Source organism: Silurus meridionalis, chromosome 21 (assembly GCF_014805685.1).
Source record: "Silurus meridionalis isolate SWU-2019-XX chromosome 21, ASM1480568v1, whole genome shotgun sequence".
NCBI lineage: Eukaryota > Metazoa > Chordata > Actinopteri > Siluriformes > Siluridae > Silurus > Silurus meridionalis.
The window spans coordinates 17,452,699-17,471,696 of NC_060904.1; the positions used below are offsets into that span (position 1 = coordinate 17,452,699).

Consider the following 18,998-nt stretch of genomic DNA (forward strand, 5'->3'; position numbering starts at 1 on the left):
TTAACGTGGATGCATCCTGAAAGGGAAATTTTTGGTTTTCCTTTTTTTTTTTATTCAAACCTTTGAGGGCTCCACTTTTTTGGAAATAATAAAAGGAAACTATTGATACATTTTTAATCTTAAACCAGTAATTCATTTATTTTTAGTGGTTTTCAACAGAAACGGTTACTGATAAGAAAATCTGTAAACAATTCTGAAAAGAAAAATATAATAAGAATTATGCAGGTCTGTAATTAATTTTTTTATTTATATACAAATATGTACAGTAGCATAGCAAATTTGATGAAATTTAAATGATCTTTTTGGTTCCCCAAACCAGTACTGTATGCCTTTAATATTAATAGCAACAATTTTAATGTACAGGATCTGTAGCACATCTCTAAACCTTCACACCTCTCAAGATGTCTGCAGGTAACGAAAAATTAGTACACGGTTCTGAAATGCTATAAAACATAATAAATTCTATATTATAATTCTATATACAGAATATATATCATTAATTATAATTGTTAATCATATAAATTAAATATACATTTGAGCATTCAGTATCATTTGTAGAAAAGAACTGCTTTGTGAACAGAACATGAACAGTGGAGATGGAAAACGGAGCAGAAAAAGCAGCACATTAGCACATTTGAATCGTGATGCCTGCTTCATGATAATGATGATGCTGAAGCTTCACACTGCATGCTTCTGCCAATCAGAGCCAAGCGGTTGCTCGGTAACCAACTAATGGGCGGGGCTACTTCCATCATTATGATGACGTGTTAGAGGGAGAAAAGGGAGGAGGGGCTAGAGACAGAAAAAAAGGAAAGAATGTGTGTGTGTGTGTGTGTGTGTGTGTGTGTGTGTGTGTTGGGATGGGGGGAAGTGTTGGTAGACAAGAGACAACCACAGACGAGTCTCCTGAACAGAATACTGGAGAGGCTGAGGCTGAGGGAGTGAAAAAAAGAGAAAGAAAGGGGGAGAAATAGATGGAGTGAGGGGGCGGAATACTATTTATAGTGTGTATGTTTTTTCCTAGTACTGCAAATGTACTCTCTCTCTCTCTCTCTCTCTCTCTTTCACACACACACACACACACACAATCTCACACTGCAGGGAATTTGCTCGATGAACTGTCGAGGCGCCTCAATCTCTTCCTCTCCTCCATCTTTTCCTTCCCACTCCCTCAACTTCATCTCTCTTTCACCTCCATCACTCTGTCTGCTCCATCTCTTTTTCTCCTTCATCTCTCCTTTATCTCTCCCTCTCCTCTTCATCTCCTACTCTCCTTCAACTCCATCTCATCCTCTTCTCCATTATCTTTTCATCTAATCCATGTCTTCTTCTACTTCATCCCTTCCTCAGTGCCATCTCACCCTCTCCTCCATCTCCTCGTCTCCTGCATCTCTTCTTCTCCTTCGTACCTCCTCCTGCTCCATCTTTCTCTCTCCTCTTCATCTCCCTCTCATTCATACCTTCCTCTGCCCCACCCTTCCCTCTGCTCACTTCCTCTCTTCTATATCTCTTCCTCTCCTCCACCTCTCCCTCTGCTCCATCTCTGTACCTTGCTCTTCGAAGGTTCTGCCAAATCAGCGTCTTTCCTCTGTGCATTGCTGTTATAGGAAAATAATGTTTCCCTCACCAGCATCTCGTTTTCTCTTTCCTGAAGGTGAGGATTAGTAAGTAGTAAAGTAAGAATGTAGTAGTAGTAAGAAAGTAAGTAGTTTATAAGACACGAAATTTCTTCTGTGATCATCCCCCAAATGTTACTGCTTTAACTCAGTTCTTATGATTTGCTTTGTTAGAGAACAAGAAGTGAAGGTCACTTTCAGGTCGTTCATTATATTTTATCATATTTGATTTATTTCCTTGTTTCACATTAAAAAATGTAAGCATCCTGCATTTCAGCAAATAAATAACATTCTAGCACATAGTTTTATAAGCAGCACGGGGAAACACCGGGGAAACACCGGGGAAACACCAGGGAACAGGAGGCAGATTATAAGTCATTAATTTGATAAAGAATTTCTTTAGACTCACATTTTGGAAGCACAAATTAATAATGAATTTAATCCTACGGCTTCTGCTGGATGTAATATGCCGAATGAATCTCTAAGCAGTAGGAGTCGAGCCTAAACGAGCTCGGTGCAGTAGATGTGTGTGTGTGTGTGTGTGTGTGTGTGTGTGTGTGTGTGTGTGTTCAATTTCAGAAATTCATGTGATGTGACCCACAGAAAGCACTTTCTGCACTACTGTTCTCTGTGTTTATTATTTTTTATTCTCATGGTTTCTTCTCATATCGTCTCGGCGAGTTTCCTCACCACTCTCGTTTCTCTCGTTTCGTTTGCTCATCAGGGTTAAGCTTTTAGGGTGTAATGAGTTTAGCGTATTATTTATGTTCCTAAATCTACCCTCTGTAGATAAAAGATATAATTAGCTTTGACAGGAGTGGAGGTCAACATGGTGAGATGTTTTTTTTCTCACCATGGATGCAAAAAGTGATTATCTGAGTTACCATAGACGTCCTGTCAGCTCTGGAGCTCTGGCCATTCTTTTCTTAGATCTCTTAGATTGCTTTTTTATTCTCTTTTTATTCAAACTCTAGAGAGCTGTGTGTTAGAAATCCAGAGAAGATTTTACTCAGACCAGCCCATCTGGAACCAGCAAAGCCACTGAGATCACATGATTTCTGACTTTGCTGAAGATCTCTACGATATTATGAGTTGATTGGCCGAATCCAGGTGTGTACCAGCTTTCCTAATAAAGTGGACGCTGAGTGAATACTGTATATATATATATATATATATATATATATATATATATATATATATATATATATATATATATGTATGTATATATTATGGAACTGGATGGCAGAGGTTCATAATGAATTGCAGTATCGTGAAAGACATTTTTGACAATGGCACAAACGCTGCCTCATCATGAATATTACATGAGGCTTGTAACGATATTGTGTTCAGTAGGAAAAACAAAAGGTGAATTTCTCATGAAAAACACACGCTTTTTCATTCACACGTTGGTTCTATGTGAATGAGTGTGAAGCTGTTTTAATTATAATGTATTGGAGAACATTAACTAAGTAATCTCCGTTTTTCTCGCTGCAGCAGCACCGTGGCTCTGTGAAACGCTTCCTTTTCTGCCAGTTAATTATAGCTCCGAATGCGTCATCGCATTGTGGAGAGAGAGAGAGAGAGAGAGAGAGAGAGAGAGAGAGAGAGAGAGAGCCCTGTGCTCTGCTCAGTGTTCTCCTCTCAATGAAGCTGACAGATGGTGTACTGGGTGAGAAATGGGAACGGACATCAGCCTGCAGGAATACACCTTTAACTACGGCCTGAGAGCTCATCTGACACAGGACTGGGAAATAAATACGTTTCACAAGCAGCCAAATAAAAATCTTTAAACTCATTTGCATCATAATCACTTGATGATCACTTACATCATGAAGCAGTAGTGAATTCAATATTCATATAAATACATACAAACATAAAAAATATCAATCTCACCCCACCCCTACACACAATCATCATTTTCACTCTGCTTACAATAAATATCGTTTTTTAACAGTCCATTTTTCCAGAGATAAAACCTTAATACCCCAATTCTAAACAATCCATACACTTACATATGCTGTGACTGTATGACACAACATTATAACATTATACTACGTGATTGAAGAACATCTGTGCTCCTGAAATATCAATCTCATAAGAAATATCCAGTTCTATACACATGTAAGGACCTTCCGGTTTCGCAGAGCGCGTATTTGAGGACAACAAAGACTTAAACTCGGGGCCAGAATATCAACCTAAACCCCTGAGATTATTCTTTCCACCCTGCCTGTTCTGGTTCCTGATCCTGATCCCTGTTCTGCTCTGCCTCCCAACATTCTGGTTTGAACTCTGGACTGTTTTTTGTTTTGTGTTTTTGATCTGCACTCTATTGCTCAGTTTCCGTGCCTGAATTTTGGCTTGTTTTTGAACTTTTTCCATTTGACTATTCCCCTGTCGTGTCCTGTATTCGGGTCCTCCTTCCAGTCACACTCCTGACAATATAATCTGGCCAGAATAATCTGTCCCTGCATCATGTTCTGACAAAATATTCATAAAATGTCATTTGGAAACGCCTCCATGTGTGGTCGCTGCTCTTTCTCAAAGCTAGTCAGCTAGGTCCAAATCTCAGAGTGGGATTTCAGTAATGAATTAATATACTGCATTGATCACAACCAGGTTTCGAACCGAAACATAATGTTGCTAAAATAACCACATTCTATCTAAAATATAACAATGCCATAACATCCAGGTTTCAAACCAAAACATTACGTTGCAAAAAAAGGACAACATTCTAACCAAAATTTTACATCTGCAGAATTATAACATTCCAATCAAAATATAACGTTACCAAAATGACCACATTCTAATCAAAATATAATGTTGCCATAACAACAAAAATAACTTTCTAGCTAACACTAATGTTACCATATGAAGCAGATTCTCACCGAAACATAATGTCACCAGTAACAACCACATTTGAACCACAGTATAATGAGGCCATAAGAACAAATTTACTGTACATTTATGGCGTTAGAAAGATGCCCTTATCCAGATCAAATTACATTTGTGTTATACAGCTGAGTAGTTAAGGGCCTTGCTCAGGGGCCCAGTTGTTGGTGAGGATAGGATTTGCACTCATGACGTTCTGAGCCAAATTGGTTTTTAACATTAAACAGTGTGTTTTGTTCCTCAATCATGTGTAAAGCTGTTGGCTTTTTATGGTCCTGTACCTTTAAATGAGCTGATAAATGACTTACCCAGCATGCCCTTGTTTGGCTCCGAAAGGCACATGTCCTTCTCAGCGCTGGGCAACACGAAGCCCACGACGAAGATTTCCACGCCGTCGGCCATGAGTGCCAGCCCCAGGACGAAGTAAAGCGACCACTGGAAGCGTCCGTGGCCACACTCTTGCAGGATGGTCTCGTATTGCTGCGCCAGCTCCTCCTGGTCCTTGCGCCTCTCGGCCTCATACTGCGCCATGTCGCGTTGCTGCACCTGTGCAGCTCCGCCCGCCTGGCCGTCCGCCTTGCCTGCTGAGTCCTGTCTCGGGATGCCCTGGTACTCCCCCTCGTAGATCTCATCGTCCTCGTCGTGGCCCTCGGTGGAGTCACTGTGTGCGGCATCATCGTCGTCGTTGGCACGGCTGTTGCTGCGGTAGTAGCTCCCGTCTTGGGCCTGCACGGGGTAATCATCGTCATCGTCGTCCTCCTCGAAGCGCGTGTACGAGCGTTTGGTGTACTCGTCAGCCACGCGGTCCACGTGACGGCCCACTTTCTTCCCTGCATGCCGCTTCACTTCTTTGGCAATGTCCTTGGCGCCCTTGATGAAGGCCGTTCGGTCTCTGTAGCCCTCGTCCATGTTGATGAGATCTGTGCTGGAGCGAACACTTACTGTGACAAAGAGATGTCAGGGAAGGACACTTAGCATGTAGCTGAGCAGTTTTTGGAGTTCAAAACCCTCGGCACCTGCAACATAATTACGCAAAGGGTAAATACGTGGGCATTGGTGCTCAGACCAAACGCAAATAAAATTCCGCATGCGAAAAAGGCAATTTATTGAAGGGGAAATGATATGACAGAAGCACATGTGCTTCGGGAACTTTTCATTTGACTTCACATAAGAAACCCAGCGAGTTGGATTGAAGAGGTGCTAGTTAGTAAGTAGCCCTGATATCAGAGTTTCGCCTCAAACACATCCCAGGGTTTTAGTGGTAGTTTCACTTTTGCTAGCAGTTTTCTTTTTTTTCGCTAGAGGTTTCTTTGTCAGAAATAAAACATGCTAACATACTCTAGCAGTCGGGTTAGCGTTGTCATGATGCGAAGCAAATCAAGAGCAATTAACTCAGTGTGATCTAGTTATAGAATAGTAGGCTGGATAGTAGGCTTGCAAGCCAACCTGGTTTGCTAATGTTAGCATAGATATAGATCAATTAATAAAATCTATCTCATTGCTAATTGGTTAAACATTTGATCGATTGTGCAGTACCAGATCCTTTCAAGTGAACCTAGAGCCAAAAACAAGACCATTTTTACTCTTTTTTTATTCTTTCATTTATCTAAATCCTAGTTTGTCTTCATTTCTTGCCCGCCGCCGATGCCAGATGATGCGCACAGCTCGCGAGCACCGCTATCAATCAGTGTATTAATTAAAAGCCCGTTTGTTAGCAGGACTATTATGACAAAATTAAATCAGTGTAGCAATATCCTGTAGGACTTCATGCTCTGGAGCCGCATTCCGATTAATTCTGTACAATCCATGATGATTTGAGCGAAATAAAAGGTTATGATTATTAATTGAAATTCTGAAACGTTCTGTCTGTGTTGGTTATTAAAGAGCTGCGAGGCGTGGAAACAAATCTCTGAGGGACACGGCGATAACCCAGCTCTAATTATTCACAGGACCATCGACTGGCCATGGATTTTTTTTCTGGTACACACTGAGGCCTTGCATGTGACCTTGTGAGCTGCCTCTTTCCTTCTCTCTGTGATTTTAGTATTCTAAGGAACTTGCTGAGAACATGACAGCTACATCAGAAACAACCACAGCAATGAAAATGCTCCCGGTTGGGAATATGTTGTTTGTTGGACAAATGAACATCCAAAGCCTGAGTTGTTCTTAATATAGATAAAGACATGACATCAGTGAGGCAGACAAGGATGCATTCATAGAGAAATGTTACAGAGCGTGAGACAGCACAGGCTGTAGATCTCGTTTTCTGCCTCTTTGTTCACTCGTTCTCGCTCTGCTCTCTCTTTCTTGTCACCCAGGGGTAATTGCTTTGTGGAATGCCCTCCCTGTTGATTTCCTCTCCACAAATAGAGCTCATCAGCTTGAGGGAGCATGCTGGTCTTTCTTCTCTCACCTTTCTCACCACATCGCGTCCCCAGAGATAATGAGGCGGCCAAACGATTGGCGCTTCCATCTCGATGGGAGAAAAGGTCGATACAAAGAGCGCTGCTCATTTTACTGTTTGAGCAGCAGAAGCATTGCTCAGCAAGCTGTCTCAGTGTCGTATCACTGAGAACTGAACTCACGGCAGACGAACAATTACAGCATGCGCTCGTATCCAATGCAGGTCATTAACGAGTCGCTATTTATTACAGAGGAAGCCGAAACCTGTACAGCAATGAGGAGGTCATCAGTGATGTCATCTGCAGGAAGCTAACTTTAGCAGATAGCTAGAATTATGTATAATAGACCAATCAGGCATAACATTATGACCACCTGCCTAATATTGTGTTGCTCCTCTTTTCTACCAAACAGTTGAGCATTAACAGATCAAACTTCAAGAAAAAAAGAGAAAAGAGGAAGACCAAGGAGGAGGTTTATGGATGTGGTGAGGGAAGACATGCAGGTGGTTGGCTTCAACGAGGGAAATGTAGAGGACAGGGGGGTATGGAGACGGATGATCCGCTGTGGTGACACCTAACGGGAGCAGCCAAAAGAAGAAGAAGAAGAAGATTATTATTTAATCTCTTGTTCATTAAATCAAGAACGTAACATTAAGGGAAAAAAAATTTCACAGGCAACACAAACAGTAACAAATTCAATTGTGATTTAGGCGTATTTCAGAACCCCTGGAAACGTGTGGCTGGTGTAGAGTATGCGGGGAGATTCTTCGAATCGATTTCTCTCAATAACCAGAGCAGCAAAGTCAAGCCAGCAACTATCATGCATAATACATCAGTATCGATCGAGGTCTGACAACGTGGAACCTTAAACGTGCGTAGTTTTGAAAATCCTCTCGCTAAAAAGGCTTCATGTGTGTGACAGTGGAGATGGAGAGTGCCGTGTTGGTCAGCACTTTGCAGACATTCTATTTGCTAACGATTCAGCAGGGAGCCAAACTCTGTGGAACGCTTACATTTCACTTAGACTTCATTCAGTGCAGCTAAGTAAAAGCCAGAGTTCAGCAACTACTCGACACTGCCGTTCTGTCAAATCACTTCTGCAACTCTACATGATGGCTGTTTTGAAAAATCCCCAAGCCTGAAGAGCACAGATTTCCACTCGAGGTTTTTCTAACCCTAACCCCAGTTTTTTTTTATATAAAGGCCAGTCATTTGGTGCAAACTTGCAGCTGTGATGAGGACAAATGGGAGTATACCAGGCTGACTGGAGTCCAGGAGCAGAGACAGAGAGCATCATGCTTCATTAGGAATGACTCGATTGTAAAGCAGCGATCGTGTAAGGGGTGGGCCAGTGCCAGCTCTTGTTCAGCGCTGATGAAGGACCTAATTATGTAATCGAATTTTTTGAAGCTGCATTGATGGTGCCACTGGGAATGCAGCGATTCTTCTCACAGACTCTAAGGCTACACAAGGGCAACCTGACATCGACACTTCAAGATGATAAAGAGGACACGGTGTATGTGTGTGTGTGTGTGTGTGTGTGTGTGTGTGTGTGTGTGTTGGGACTGCACCAAAGTCTGCATCAATCAGCTGCGAGGACTGCTGACAAACCCAGAGGAGCTCAGCCGAGAGCAGAAGACAAGGAAATGCCCAATATGAGATGAGGAAACCGATCGTAGAAGTGGAGTAAAGGTGTAACCCAGGGGTCTCTATATTCCAATCATCCTGGAATACACTGCTAAATTTGTCCCTAATGTTGTCCAACCCTTACACACACCTTTTACCTCAGGAACAAGTCTGAATCTAAGCAGCAAAAGAATAACATAAAGGAGAGAGAAAACTTTCTATGGCCAAATTCCTGAAAAAAATTGCAAAAAGAGAGAAGATCAATAAAACCCACCCTTATAAAAAATAAAAAACCCGAACATGGAGCACACGGACCCGAAGCTAAATAAATGAAGTGGATGTGAATGCGCTCTTAAATCTGCTGTGCATGTGATTTTTATTGAAAGTACCGAAACACAATGTTCCTGAGCTGCTGTGAACCGCACCAGATCGCCATAATGATAATTCACACTTGAAACGTCATGCGGTGGCTGCACGGGTCTCAGAAGAATCATGTGTTAGCCTTCACCCCTTTACAATGGTAGCTGTTGTCCCTCCAGAGGAGAACTGGGCAGAAGGTGGGAATTGGCAAATGGCCACACGGGGAAAAATGGGATGCAAAGGCAAAATAAATTACATGCCAGCTTTGTAAGAATCATAGAATCAACTAGAAATGAGACCCCAAACCCACAGCAAAGGAGTCGCAGCTAAATTTAGTGAAGTGAAGGAGTGAGTGAAGTGAGTAAAGGAAATTTGTCACATTGCTGGACAGATGGATGAAACCCAGGGGGAGATTTCCCATTTAGTTGTGCTTACTCAAGCCAAATCCAATAGGAGGACAAAAAACCCACCGGAGCAGACAAATACGGAAATACAGGTTCTAACCCAGACCATCAAATAAATATTGCTCTATCAATTTGAAGACTGTAAGTGAAATAATAAATGAATTTTATCATTTTACTAAGAGGGAAGACAGGTCAGACATATTTTGTGTGTTAATTTGTAAATGGTTTTTGTACACTGATTTTTGTAAACTGTACTCAACACACTGTATACAGTATTTACAGCAAAACTATAAGAATCAAGTTATCTATAATATATTGTATAATCTATATAGTATATAATAGGGATGTGCATCTCTATAACTGAGGTTGATGCGATTCACATCCTGATTTATCGCCAATAATACGATACATTGAAGATACATTTGAAGCAGTTATGCCATGCGATACAATTTACCCATATTACGATGCAGTGTGATCCGATTTTGAATCGACTTTTCTAATATGATAACTTGCTTTTATTTATTTAGTTCTGACAGACAAAGATGAATCAAAAGATTAAACAAAACCCGACATTCTTTTCTTGTTGTGTGTGCAGGAAGTTACAGCTCTACCTCTGCCATGTTAATCTGTATTCTATGTGACTCTCAGGACACGCCTCGGTCTCCGTAGTGATGTAATTTGCTATATGGTATCAAATATGTAATGACTTCCATTGAGCACATAAATGTCAAACATGATAATCCAAAAAGGGTGAAGAGCTTAACCTTGTCTGATACACTATTCGCTTTGAACTAGCTAATCATAAGGATAATCCTTCTGTTGGAGATTTAGGATTTACAGATTTACAGTGTGGGTGTGGGTGTGGTTGTGGTGCTACACGGTCATTCACAGAGAAACACTGAGAAGATTTGTAGTTTTTTTCATAAATAAAGAACGCACATAATGAATAACTGTGCCATTGCTCACTTGGAACAGCGAACCCAGTTCCATTATACAGCGTCGCATTAGCAGTCGTGATGAGTCACAGCATCCCCGCTCTGAACGCTATCATCTCCCACCGTCAGCTCCAAATCACACACCCACACACGCCATCTGATGCCAACCTTCCATCCAGATCATCCTTTAGTCCTCCTCCCTCTCCTCCTTCTCCTCCTCCACCTACTGCTCCTCACAGCTGGATAAAAACATCCTTCAAAGTAACATTACAGACTGCTTCTAATCCATACTGAAAAAAAGCCTTCAATGTAATCAAAATTGTACATTCTAATTGGTTAGAAGGTGTTGATTAATGTTTTGGGACAGCAACTATGACAGCAGTTACAAATCACAGGTGTATATTAATTTTAATGCGCTTGTCCAGTAGAGCAAACAATCAAAATGTTATAGAACCTAAAATTGTTCATACGGTGTAAATACGTTTTCTAATAGGAGACGTGTTTATTTCTGAACATTCTTGGAAGGAGTCTCCAGTTTTAGGGCTTTAATAAATAGATTAAAAAAGCAACTGTTTATAGCTGCTATTGCGTACTGTTTGTGATAAAGTTATCATGTCTCTTGCATCCTGAAGGTCCTGTTTATTCCACACATGGAAGAGGATTTTAGAAAGAAAGAGAAGACACTGGTCTGTGGCAGTAAACAACCTGAACCTTGTACATGTTTCACATACAGTATATCAGAACACTAAACACTTAAAGAATAAAAGTAATAAACCGACAGGAACTCTGGATCCAACTGAGCATGTTCCACTATATTTATGAGATAATTCATGTTTCCACTATAGTAAAGATTTTATTTAATAGATCAAAAATGACAATTGTCTGTGAATTGTTTTAGTTTTAGAGAGTAAAAATTCAAATCAAGCTGAGAAAACCCCTAAACTTACCCATAACCCTAACCCCTAATCCCAAACCTTTAAACTAAAGCCTTAACCCAAACCCCTATCACCTAACCTTAATCCCTAACCCCAAACCCCTAACTCTACCTATAATCCCAACTCCCAACTCCTAATCCCAAACCTTACTCTTAACCCTAACACTTATCTGTATCCCAACCTCTAACCGTAATCCTAACCTCTACACCTAACCCTAATTCCAACCGCTAACCATAATCCTAACCTCTACACCTAACCCTAATCCCAACCGCTAACCATAATCCTAACCTCTACACCTAACCCTAATTCCAACCTCCAACCATAATCCTAACTTCTACACCTAACCCTAATCCCAACCTCTAACCATAATCCTAACCTCTACACCTAACCCTAATCCCAACTGCTAACCCTAATCCTAACCCCTTCATTCTATAACAACTGCCCAATGACACGTACACGTCTAAACACGGGGTAAAAGTGGCCTTGTTCTAACCGCACTCTTTCCATTCACTTGTACAAAAGAATGTTCCCTGCAATGCCATTTCATTTTCTGATTTAGAAAAGTTCCACCTCCACTAACTTTAATAACAGCTCAGTCTTGCTATAAGTGTCTTAATATAGTTCCTGTCTATTCCAGCCCACTCTTTTGCTGTCTAGGTGTGTGCCTCAGCTAGAGTCTGTTGATGCTTGTTGTTGATAACAAGTACATTTCCATTTTCTCTGTTGCTGTTTTCCTGACGTGAGTTCAGAATTTATATTTCAGCAAAATGTTTTTTGTCGTTCCTCTATTGATAAACTATAAAAATTGTATAATTATGCATGTTAGGTTAATAATATCTACCAAATAAAGTTGCAGACATGTCTGGTCATACACAACAATAATCCCAAACCTAGTCCAATATGTAATGCTAATAAAGGAGAAATCATCTTACAGCATCTTACAACAATAAAAGTAGTCTCCATGTGTGAGCAGTTCTCCTCAGCGAGCACTGAGCACTGAGCCCATTAGCTCTTGAGTCATTATTAAATGTCCACGCTTGCTGATTCTGCTCTGCTCATTCCCACGTTCTCGCACTCTATTCAACACACTGTCGGAACAAAATAACCCCAAACTCATCATCCCGAGCCGCATACTGAAATAAACCGAGCGAAATCTAATGTTCTGTAACGTCTCTAATAAAAAAACTTTTTCTTTTTTCATACAAAAAAAAAATATATATATATATATATATATTATATTTTTTACAAAAAATTGTAAAACAACTGAAAAATGTCATATTCTAGGTTCTTCAAAGTAGCCACCTTTTGCTTTGATTACTGCTTTGCACACTCTTGGCATTCTCTTGATGAGCTTCAAGAGGTAGTCACCTGAAATGGTCTTCCAACAGTCTTGAAGAAATTCCCAGAGAGATGCTTGGCACTTGTTGGCCCTTTTGCCTTCACTCTGCGGTCCAGCTCACCCCTAAACCATCTCGATTGGGTTCAGGTCCGGTGACTGTGGAGGCCAGGTCATCTGGTGCAGCACCCCATCACTCTCCTTCTTGCTCAAATAGCCCTTGATGCCTTCAGTGTGACTCTACAATTTTCATAGTCATGAAAATAAAGAAAACTCTTTGAATGAGAAGGTGTGTCCAAACTTCTGGTCTGTACTGTATATATATATATATATATATATATCGGAACATTCATGCCACAGTCCTGACTCATATTTCTGTTTAACTCAAATACAAATAAACCGCTTACAATTAATGTATGACAGCGAAGACCAGGTCATGATTTAGCAGTCGTTTTTAGCTGCCTTGTTGCTTTAATCTAAACGAAATGAAGAGCTGATGGAGATGGAACAATAACGCTGTAAAAAAAAGGACACACAATAGAAGCGGTTTGCTGTTTGTCTGCAGTCTGAATAGCACAGAATGAATTGAGTACCACGTCTGGATTTACTCTGTGTCCTGTAATGAGCGTGAACGTAGACGCAAGTGTCGATGATTATAATATTTCATTCCAAAATACAAACGAAAGCCAAGACCTACACAAAATACCATCGCCAACAACCGCAGAAGCACAAATCTCAGATAGTAAATGCCGTGAAGAACGAGGCTGTATACAAGTGCTAATCAGATGTGAATTGGAATCAGGTGCAAGTCTTCAGTGTCAAGTGACATGAGGGGCTGATGGGAGATGCAGTCCTGTGGCTTTAGACATTGTCCTGAAATTGTATCAATTCAGCATTACTGTGTGACTCCATTTAACATCTTGTGTTTGGAACAGTATCTTCACTCAACATATTCAACAGAAAGATGCATCATCTGAATTTCCTGAACCTCATCGAAAGAAGAAAATGGACCTTCTTACTCCTTTTTAAACTTAGTGATAGTTCGAGTTCTGTCTAATCCCAAATTAGAATGCCTGCTAGAACATCATTAGTAGCAAAGGTGCTGATTAACTACATCTATTGTGCATTTGAATTCTATGCAAAAGAAATGTCTAAAAGTAGGACATTGGTTTTTAATAAAGTAAAATACACATTTCTTGCATTAGTTGGTTCAAAAAATGTAAACAGTTAAAGATACAAAGACTAAATGGCACTGCATCACCTGGGAGATAATACAACCTCCTGCAATATGACAAAATCTATTCTTTTCTGTTTTTCTGTTTGGTTAAAGACCATCTTACGCATCAACACTGTTAAGCTACTGTACACCTGCACATGACTTCTCTAAATACTCCATGGTAACCTGCTAGAATGCAGCATGAGTTCCTGGAGAGAGTGAGAGAGGACATTTCGAGACAGCACTCGTCTCTCATCGCTCTCTGTATTCGCTGTCGCCATGGACACCTTCGCTCCATCATCGCGACTACAGCACGTCCATTTCGCCTCGCCGCATCCCAGGAAACGCTCAGGACCCTGACGAGCCTCTGCTCTGATGAAACATTATTCTAATGGCCCAGGTTAGGATTATAGAGCACATCTTATCCACCAAAAACACCTGCTCAGAGCATTGTAGGAGTGCAAGAAGACCTTATTCGGTCATGGAGGTACAACAGTGTGTGTGACGTTAACCATTTTGTTTTCGCCCCATAGCCAGTGAGAACAATAAAACATGGTGGATGAGAATGTTGCAAAATGATGTGACTTTACGCTTTGAAGCCAGCTTTTCATCAAGCAAACTTCTCATCAATCATTATTTCATCTGCAACACTGAGAATAATAAACTTAACAATCAAACTAGGCTAGTTAGATAGCATTCATAGCATTCATCCTACCTCTGAATGGAGATCTTTGCAAATGGAGACCACTCGCTGCCACTGAAGATTGTATCACTCAAACAGTCTAAAGATCCATGGAGATACTCTGGAGGATTAAATTTAAGAACCATGAAGATGGATTTGGACTGGAATTAATAGAATCATTGCGGCTCAGGACCACAGTGACCAGGAACAGGTTCTACTTTCAAGTGTCTACCAGGGAACAGCTGAAAACCTCAACAATAATGAAACTGTAATGAGTGGGTATTCAGTGTCACCCAGATGAGGAAGAGGAAGAGGGTGAGGAAGTGTGTATGAATTTCTAATACCACAAAATTAGGTCCTGAATAATAATAATAATAATAATGAGAAGAAGAAGACATTTTAAGCTTTACAATAAAAAACTGAATAATAAGCTGAATTACCAAATATACCTCGCCTTCACAGCAGTTATTTACCTTCTAAACAAAGACACACAATGGCTTTTCCCGTGTTTGGGCACGATGCTGACGGCAGGTGTGTGTGCACAGGTGGGGGTGGAAATAAAAGATGGAGGAAATATGTCTGGAACTGAATTTTTTTGTGTTAATATATAATAATAAAGACTGGCATGTTGTTGTTTTTTTAAATCCTTGTGGTTCTGAGACCAAACTGGCTATCAGAAGACCAGATTATCTGCTGGATCAGAACAACAGGAGGTACGAGGACGGTAAAAGGTATCGAGATCAGAGCAATAAATAGACTCATGAAATGATTTCTGTGACATTCTGTTGTAAATGACGTTATATAAACAGTATGTGCACAAACCCCGCCCCCTAAATAATCAAAATATTTTTGAAAACATCTTCAATGTATTTTACAATATTGTAAAATAAACATTTCATCATTTCAAATGTTTCGTGTCTTTTTATAAATAAATTTGTGAGAAAAGAAAAATCGCCAGCATCCTGCATATTGCACAATCATAACACATTCCTCTAAAATGGCGTCGCTTAGGCAATAAAATAATAATATACAGTTTACTAGTAAAAATTTAGCCTTTTCTTTTTTTTCTGTTTCTGATTATCACCTCTTCTGTCAATCGTCAGAAAAGACTTCGCACGTCGCTATTGTTTCAGCTACGAATTGTCCGAGTGCTGCTTCAAATCATACAGTAAAGATCTTCATGTTCTCACGGATTCATGTGGCGTCTTCGCGCTCGGTTTTGTCGCCGTTTCCACAAGCACGAATATCCCTAAAATATAAACAGTCGCTACATTTACAGTCTATTATTTACAGTCAGAAAACAATCAGTGTGATAAAAATGTGCTGATGTGTGCGGTGGATTTGGGAATCAAGCGGCTTGAAAGTCAAATGCACAGCGTATTAAAACAAATAATAAAAAGGCAATAATGAGCAGGGTTTTATCTTCCTCTGACTGCTGAACAGGAGAAAAAAAAACATCACTGGTGACTTCCTGCCTACTGACCCGACTAATCCTGTGAGAAAATGAATAACAGCTAATAGCCTGGACACGTAATCTGCTTATCCATGGTGCCCAGGCTACTGATTTATTCCCTGTGTTTTACGTACATTTTGTTTAGCAACTTTTCTTTGTGAGTTCATTCTGAAATCAACACAGGGGTCTGGTTTAGAATGCTTTAAGAAATCATCGGTATTGTAAAGACGCTCAGCAGCTCCTGGGATTCTTTGAAAATGCTCAGCGTTTTCTTGACGTTTTCGTGGCCCTGCGGCAAACAACAAACTCCTCCAGAGTGTTGATACGTTCTGCACTTCAGGGGGCAGTGCATTTTTGTTTTTGCCCGATTCATCTTATAGTTCTACCACAGCTCGAGAAGCTTCTGTGCTACTGAATCACCTCCTGCTCCAAAGGTTAAATGATCTCACCTGGATGCTGTAGATTTGTGGTGAAGATCTGCTGCTGTAATCATAAAGACTAAGCCCAGGACTCAGCCCAGGCCACGCCCACCTTAATCAAAATCTGCTGCTGTCGATTTTTTCCTGATGTGTTAGAAAATTCTACCAACATGAAACTGCTTTAACATTCTTTAAATACTGACAATTTATGGGTCTGAAATGAACCATCCAGCAATTTCTGTTACCTGAAAACAGAGCACACATATAAAAGGTCACATCAAGGTCAATGGTACTAGAAAGATCTCACTGATTTTTGTTGGGACTCGTTGGGTGCAAATATCCAATTCTCAAGTTCGTTGACCATCACGCAATCGCTGCTGTGAATTTAACAAAGAACCTCTTCATTTTCATCCAGCTATGGATTCATTCTGACGGCCCTAAACCACACCTCTAAGAGCAAACACGGTTCTGTTTTTGATATCTCACGTGGTTACCTACTGTACAAATCCAATTCAAATGATCTGATCTACCACACATGATCACATCTCCAGACGGAACGCAGAGCATGACAGAATTAGCTTTAATCAACACCAGACTGGAAGCGCGTCACATGATCCCCAGGATCCGTCTGGAGCAAGTGATAAATCCAGAACGGCCCTAGCCGTAAAACTGTTCCACCATTCAGGGCTTCCTGAAGGTTCCTCCGAGGGTTCCTCTCAAGGTTACATTGTCGATAGGGCTGCAGCCCGGAGAAAGTAGACGGCAAGGAATCTCATCAAAATGAGCACCACAGCTGGGATTATTAGTGAAATGTCTCAATAGGGGTTTGGACCAAGCAGGTGGATGAAGCTGCAGAACAACTGGATGCTTCAGTTCGCTAAGAGCCCATTAGATCAATGTTTGGAACAAGTGTTTAGTGGGAGCATGTGTAAGGTAATTCAGGGTTCCTATGTGTGGAAATGTAACATTTTCCATAAACATAGCGAAGAGAAGAGCATCTACCATAGGAGAGATTACAGATAACGTACACAGCTCCAAACATGTGAGAAGACTGGGGTTTACTGATGAGAAATAATCGATTATAAAGCAAAGGTTTCACAATAACATGCGGAAATGATCAAGACGAGTATGTGTGTATAGCTGTTCTGTCACACACTGACAATATTCTGTTTGTTCTTCAGCTTGCTCGGACCCTGACCACCAGACAGACCCACCATCACAATCAGCACATTATTGGATAAAGATCCTCGATGGAAGACCTGCGATCAAACGTTCCATTTCGGGTTTTTTCCTCCATCGATCGAAGAGATTTAGGAATCCTCTCATGCAAAAAAAAAGGCTCACAGAATTAGAAAGACTCTGAGCTCGCAGGGAACAGGATCTTTAGCAGGTCTAGTTTTTGATCACCATCAACACTAGTGTATTTGTATCCGCCCCGTGAGCTCGTCAGCCTCCTATTGGTTGATTTTTAAACGAGCATCATAGCACAGTTCACACCCTGAGACCTGGTTTTGGTTGCATTAAATCGACCACTGATGATGCAAAAATGTCAGATTATCCATTTAAACTTACAATGAAGACCTTTAAGAGCGATTAATGGTTCGTTTGGGTTTAATTCAGAAAAAAATCTTCTGAAATGAAGTTGCAAATGTGATTCACTCGCTTTGTAGTAATCATTTTTATGGAAAAGCGTGAGATAAACCAGTGTATTTTCATCCCAGGGTGCAATTTCATGATGATGTGACGCTAACAGTTAACATTCACATGCACTGCATTCATTTGGGCCACTACAGCACAGGGCAAATATTCCTCCTCCAAACTGCCCATGAATCGTGACTGCATCCTGACTCCATCTCCACACCTCTACATCTCCACTCCATCACTAACCCAGGTGTCTTTTGTTCACACAGGTGCAAAACCTTTTTTTTTTTTTTTTGCATCCATGGAGAAAAAAATCCCACTCTCCTGCCATTTCCATCAGCTTCATTTTCTTCTTCTTTATCATCTGCAAGGTCATTGCTCGCGTCATGACGACCAGCAAAAAAAAAAAAAAAAAGAAGAAGCTCATTTTCCCTCCACGCTACACACGCGAATGAATGCGGGTGTGATGACGTGTTATAACGCCGTTATGATCACTCCTGGACAATAGAGCATCATTTCGGGGCTGTCAGCTCGACATTGTGCCCCAGCTCGAAGGTGAAGGAAGGGGCGAGGCTCAGACCGGTTTCCAATTAATACCATTATAAAACAACCTGTTTCAATCTTTCCCTCGATCACAAAGGTGTGTGAAGGTGCATGCAGAAGACACGACGCTCTGAGAGCAGAATCAACGCGCGGAATTAGAGAATAAAGAACATCATGCAGGAGGATTCGCCTCTTTCAGGACCATTCCATAGTACATAAGGGACAATTAGTATTATTTTTATTTCCAAATATTTTTATTTTTCTATTCTCATTTCAAGGGCAGATTTTTATTATTTAAATAATATCATATCATATCATAAAAAATATAATATATAGCCATCCTTATACCTATAGGATCATTTCCCATCCTCTCATTAACACTCACCTGGATGATTTTTTATGTCGTCTTTCCGTTATTCTCTCCTTGAGGATAGACTGATTTGGGAAAAAGGAGTGTTTTCTTCAGAATGTGGGATGCCTGTTTAATGCCCAGGGTCCTCGGTTTACCCGTGTAACAGGAGAACAGCGCTCCCCTACTACA

The 18,998-nt window shown here is 40.7% G+C and overlaps 1 protein-coding gene across 1 annotated transcript in view; it reads right to left on the reverse strand.

Annotated features, from left to right (window-relative positions):
- Positions 1 to 18,998, reverse strand: part of sv2a (synaptic vesicle glycoprotein 2A) — a 33,266-nt gene extending 14,268 nt beyond the window's left edge. The window contains exons 1-2 of the mRNA XM_046833702.1: positions 18,843 to 18,998; positions 4,814 to 5,521 (exon numbers count right to left, since the gene is read on the reverse strand). Coding sequence (XP_046689658.1) covers positions 4,814 to 5,414 — 601 coding nt within the window. The 5' untranslated portion in view covers positions 5,415 to 5,521; positions 18,843 to 18,998. The remainder of the gene's footprint in view (positions 1 to 4,813; positions 5,522 to 18,842) is intronic.